Source organism: Sturnus vulgaris, chromosome 29 (assembly GCF_052056855.1).
Source record: "Sturnus vulgaris isolate bStuVul1 chromosome 29, bStuVul1.hap1, whole genome shotgun sequence".
Classification (NCBI taxonomy): Eukaryota; Metazoa; Chordata; class Aves; order Passeriformes; family Sturnidae; genus Sturnus; species Sturnus vulgaris.
In genome coordinates, this window is record NC_142271.1 from 4,433,632 (window position 1) to 4,439,369 (window position 5,738).

General features: G+C 56.1%; 1 protein-coding gene across 1 annotated transcript; it reads right to left on the reverse strand.

Moving 5' to 3' along the window:
- Positions 1–2,744: 2,744 nt before the first annotated feature.
- On the reverse strand, positions 2,745–5,489 carry GOLT1A (golgi transport 1A). Its single transcript, XM_088180241.1, has 5 exons — positions 5,290–5,489; positions 4,741–4,832; positions 4,486–4,664; positions 3,198–3,261; positions 2,745–3,049 (listed from the first exon to the last, which is right to left on the reverse strand). Exons 1-5 carry the CDS (start codon positions 5,312–5,314, stop codon positions 3,011–3,013), a joined length of 399 nt encoding a protein of 132 aa, XP_088036367.1. The 5' UTR covers positions 5,315–5,489; the 3' UTR covers positions 2,745–3,010.
- Positions 5,490–5,738: the final 249 nt, after the last annotated feature.

Below are 5,738 nucleotides of genomic sequence, written 5' to 3' on the forward strand. Positions count from 1 at the left end.
CACTCGAAGAATCTATTATTGGGTTAAAGGATAAATAATGGAGGTGTTAAACTTTTATTGGTTTGTTTGGCTTTAAAAGGCCTTGAAGCAGCCTCAGCTGGGGCCATTTTTTTCCCCCATTTCTAGCAAGGAGCTGGAGGTGCTGCCCCACTTTCTGTAATTTCTGATAAAATACAAGAAACACCCAAACCCGAACACGAGAATCACCTCAACCGTGTTTGCATCAACCCTGGCTCTGGGGGAAAACAGAGACTGGTGACAAAGCTCTCCTGAGTGCTGCAAAGCCCAGCTTAAACCCCCACAGGGATCCGACTTTTCCAGCCCCTTCTGGGCAGCCACATGTGTGGGATCCCCCAGGATTTGGGATGCTCTGAGCACGGCTTTGGACCCCTCTCCTGTGGGGAATCCGGAGTGGGATAAGCTGGGAAGTGCTGTGGGATGGAGGAACCATTCCCTGCCGCTGGGATGGCCCCGGAATTCCCTTGGATGGGAAAACAGGGAAAAGCGAATTCCCCAAATCCATCCGAGAGCCAAGGGCTGCTGCTGCGGGGTGGCCACTGGGGTGGCTGTCCCAGCCCCAGGGCTCCGGGATGTCCCCAGCCTGGGACACTTTCCCAATGCTGGGAAAACCCCCCCAAGGAATTTCCCAGTTCGCTCTGCCAGCCTGGAGTGGGATCTGCGACGGGAAAGGTTTAAAAAAACCTGGAAAAGTGGTTTTGTGGGGGATTAGAGGGACAGGGACACGTCAGGGAAGGGGACAGGGACATCAGGCAGCTCTGGGACAACGCCGGGCTCATTCCCAGCCTTTCAGACCCGCAGGGAAGATCCCGAACTCTTCCGTGCAGCCCCAAAACATCCCTCCAGCTTGAATTTTCAAAATTCCAATTTTCAAAATTCCAAATCTCAAAATTTCAAATTTCAAAATTCAAAATTTCAAAATTCAAAATTTCAAAATTCCAGGGGCATCAGGGAGAGGCAGAAATCCCTCACTGGACCCACGTGGGGAACCTGCTGCAGTTTGCTCCAAAATTTGGTTTTTATCCAAAAACGGATCCCATCAAGAGCAGCTCCTCTGGAAATAGGGAATTGCTCCCCTGTCATTTTCCTGCCTGTTTTTTCAGGGAGAATAGAAGGAAAACATTTCCTAGAGAGGAACAATCGCCTTCCCGATGGATAAATTCATTCCTCTCTCCTGCAGGGCTGAGTGGGTGCTTTCCTTAAAATAAAATCCGGATTTTTTAACTCTTCCCGCTCCAAACAAAATCACTGGGAAGTTTGGCTTTTGAGGGATTTTTTTTGGAGCAGCACAGAAAAAAGGCAGTGAATTTCTGCTCTTCCCACACATTTTCCAGCTTTTCTAATCCAGGATTTTTTGCTGGTGGTGAAAACACACGGAGCTCGTGAGGATCCTCATTCCGGGTGACCGAAAAAAAAAAACAAATTTTGGGAAGGGCTTAGGGAGGCTCTGGATGGCACCGGGGGAATTGAGGGATTGACGTCAGGGCGTGAAACCAAATCCCTGCCAGGGAGAGGATTTAAGGAGCCGGGAGGGGGGGGCGGGTGGCGAAATATTCCCGGCAAAAATCTTCTGGAGAGGAGCTCTGGCTGAGGGAATTCCCGGAAATTCCCCGAGGATCTTCCCAGCCTGGAAAAGCTGTGGCTGCCCCATGGAAGTGTCTGGGTGAGGTTTGGAGCAATCTGGGCTAAGGGAAGGTGTCCCATGGGATGGGATTTAAGATCCCTAAAAATCCAAATCATTTCGTGATTCTGCCATCCAGGGAATCTCCTCATCCTCGGTTTTCCAGCAGGGTGAGGTGATGGCACCTCCCAGCACCTGGACACGTTTCCACAAGGATGGGAGCCCTAAAAACCTTGGGAATCTCCTCATCCTGCTCACGCTGCCTCTGGGAATCTTCCTCTTCCTCCTGGTGAAGGCCTAAAAATGAATCCTCAGTAGGAAAGGTCGGGAATTTTCAGCTGGAGAGAAACAAAACAGGAATAGAGGCGCTGAGGAGGCTCCAACCCTCCAGGTTCCTGTCAGGAATCTCCTTTTCCTTTCCCTCAGCTGGGATTTGGGTGCCCAAATGAGCCCAGAGCCGCTCCCAGCTCTGCTTTCACCTGGAGCACACCTGGGCTGGTGACAGCGGGCACAGCCAGGTGACAGAGGGCATAGACAGGTGACAACGAGCACAGCCAGGTGACAGCAGGCCCAGAGCCACCATCTCCCACCCCGCTCCGGAGGGAACAGGCTCAGCTCCAGCTCGTTAATTAATTCCTGCACGTTAAGGAGGGCTCTGGGCGCAGGGAGCAGCTTTGATGTGATTAATTTTGGGTTTAATTAAATTCCAGCTTGACGAGCGCTCCCGGAAACCCGGCTGGGATCCAGCTCAGCCTGTGGGGATGCTGAATTATCCAAGAGTTAACCAGGAGTTACCCAGGAGTTATCCAGGAGTTATCCAGGAGTTATCCAGGAGTTATCCAACCCCTGCTCCTGGGGAGAGCAATTCCAGCAGCCCGGGTGGAAGAACTCCTTTAAAATCACCTGAGGTGACGCCGGGGGAGCTCCTGTCCTGTGAAGTGCCCAGTGCCACCCCCAGCCATGGCAATGTCCCTGTGCCACCTCCAGCCATGGCAATGTCCCTGTGCCACCCCCAGCCATGGCCACGATGCCTTCTGGTGACATCGGGAGGTGACAGCACTGGGACAAGCCCTGATCCTTGGGAAAGGAGACGAGTCTGAGCTCGTTCTCAGATATTTTTTTTATTAAATTAAATCTTTCACAGAAAAGAATTAAATAACAACAAGAATTCCAGAATCCAGGCTGGTACAGCCCTTGGAGCCCGGAGCCTGGCTCAGGAGCTCCATGGGACAGTGAGGGGACACTGTCCCTGCTGGGGGGTGGCTCTGGCCACCTCCGAGGGTCCTGGGGACAAGAGAGTCACCAGCTCTTGGGGACAGCCGGACCTGGGGCCCTGTCCCATCGCAGCCACTCGGCCCAGAACTGGTCAGGTCACACCATGGAGCCGCTGTCCCCCATTTTCTGCAGGAGCTGTGACAGGGACAGAGCAGGATTAGCGGGAAAATGGCCCCGTGCAGCTCTGGGAACACCACGGTGACATTTCCTGTGCAATCCCTTCCGTGGGGATGGATCCCAGACAGGGATTGAGGACCCCGAGAGGTCCCCAGACCCTTCTCACCTGGCTCAGCAGGGGGATGTTTGCCAGCGAGCCCAAAAACCCGAAAGCCACCGGGAAGAAGCTCCTGTGTGGAAAAAAAAGGCTCCCCTGAGCCCAGGCTCCACCTCGAGGATCCCATCCTGGGGATCCCATCCCAAGGATCCCATCTTGAAAATCCCATCCCAAACATCCCATCCCTAGGATCCCATCCCAAGGATCTTGTCCCAAGGATCCCATTCCGAAGATCCCATTCCCAGGATCTCAAACCAGGATCCCATCCCCAGGCTCCCATCCCCAGGATCCCATCCCCATGATCCCATCCCCATGATCCCATCCCCAGGATCCCATCCCCAGGATCCCATCCCCAGAATCCCATCCCAATGATCCCATCCCAGGATCCCATCCCGATAATCCCATCCCTTGGATCCCATCCCCAGGATCCCATCCCAGAATCTCATCCCAGGATCCCATCCCAGGATCCCATCCCAGAATCCCATCCCCATGATCCCATCCCCAGGATCCCATCCCCAGGATCCCATCCCCAGGATCCCATCCCCATGATCCCATCCCAGGATCCCATCCCGATAATCCCATCCCTTGGATCCCATCCCAGGATCCCATCCCAGGATCCCATCCCAGGATCCCATCCCAGAATCCCATCCCCATGATCCCATCCCCAGGATCCCATCCCCAGGATCCCATCCCCAGAATCCCATCCCGATAATCCCATCCCCAGGATCCCATCCCCAGGATCCCATCCCCAGAATCCCATCCCAATGATCCCATCCCAGGATCCCAACCCAATGATCCCATCCCAGGATCCCATCCCCAGAATCCCATCCCAGAATCCCATCCTCAGGATCCCATCCCCAGGATCCCATGCCCAGGATCCCATCCCAGGATCCCATCCCAGAATCCCATCCCCATGATCCCATCCTCAGGATCCCATCCCAGGATCCCATCCCGATAATCCCATCCCTTGAATCCCATCCCCAGGATCCCATCCCTTGGATCCCATCCCCAGGATCCCATCCCAGGATCCCATCCCAGGATCCCATCCCAGGATCCCATCCCAGAATCCCATCCCAGGATCCCATCCCCATGATCCCATCTCCAGGATCCCATCCCCAGGATCCCATCCCCATGATCCCATCCCAGGATCCCATCCCAGGATCCCATCCCCAGGATCCCATCCCCATGATCCCATCCCAATGATCCCATCCCAGGATCCCATCCCAGGATCCCATCCCCAGGATCCCATCCCAGGATCCCATCCCCAGGATCCCATTCCCAGGATCCCATCCCGCACTTGAAGAGGGAGATGAAGCCGTAGGCCTCCAGCATCATGCCCAGGATTGGCCAGCGCATCAGGACCACCACGAGCCCCCCGAAGAAGAAGCTGGTGCCCTTCAGCTTGGGCCGCTGGAAGAAGAAGGTGAAGGTCCTCCGGAAGCCGATGATGAAGACCAAGCCGGAGAGGAAGAGGAGCTGGCAGGAGGGAGGGGACAGGGTCAGGGCAGCTCCTTGATCCGGCCCTGGGGACCCCCGGCCCGGCCCTACTCACGTTCCCAAAAGCCAGGAGCACGGCATCGAAGTACAGGAGGATCCCAAAGAGGAGGAAGAAGAGGCCGAAGCCGACCAGGCCCACTCCGATCCCTGTGGAGAACGGGAGAGCAGAGGCAAAGGCTCGGCTCCACAGCCCGGTCCTGTCCCTGCACCTCCCAAAAACACCCTTTGGATTTTTGCCCAAACCTCAGGAACAGCCTTTGCACCCGGGCCAGGCCTGGAGGAGTCCCAGAAACCCCCGAGGGCACCGGAAAAAAATCAGGAACCACAAAGGAAAAAATCAACGGGAAAAACCCTGTCCAACCTTTCCCTTTTCCCTTTCCCTCCAGGAAAGGCTGGAGATGATCCCTGGATGATCCTGGAAAATCTCCCCACCCCCAGCCCATCCCCTTTTTCCATCTCACCCCTCCCAGCCCCAACCACCCCATCCAGCAGATCCCAGATCTGCCAAAAGTCCCCACGGAGCTCTGGGATCCCGCAGGGACGGGAATTCCAGCGGGGACAGGAATTCCCGAGGGGACACGGCCACCCCTCGAGCCCTGCTTACGCTGGAAGTCGCTCAGGGACACCATGGTGGCGGTGACGGGGCTGGGCGAGGCCGGGCGAGGGTGGCCCCGGCTCCGGAGTGACCCTTGGAAAAGCCCTTTAGTCCCCACGTCATCCTGGGAATCATTAACGGGAACGCCCACGGCGCCACCTCCGGGGGACACGGTGGCTTCGGGGGGACACGGTGGCTCCAAAAGGGACACGGTGGCTTCAGGGGACACGGTGGCTCCAAAAGGGACACGGTGGCTTCATGGGGACACGGTGGCTCCAAAAGGGACACGGTGGCTTCAGGGGAACACAGTGGCTCCAAAAAGGACATGGTGGCTTTAGGGGACACGGTGGCTCCAAAAGGGACATGGTGGCTTCAGGGGACACGGTGGCTTTGGGGGACATGGTGGTTCCAAAAAGGACATTGTGACTCCAGGGGGACACGATGGCTTCAAGGGGGAC

Excerpts from the sequence above, each read along its gene's own strand:
- GOLT1A (XM_088180241.1), bottom strand. The coding sequence starts at position 5,314 with ATGGTGTCCCTGAGCGACTTCCAGC. Across the intron at positions 4,833-5,289 it reads GTCCCTGAGCGACTTCCAGC|GGATCGGAGTGGGCCTGGTC; the intron begins GTAAGCAGGGCT and ends CGTTCTCCACAG. Across the intron at positions 4,665-4,740 it reads TGCTCCTGGCTTTTGGGAAC|CTCCTCTTCCTCTCCGGCTT; the intron begins GTGAGTAGGGCC and ends CCCTCCTGCCAG.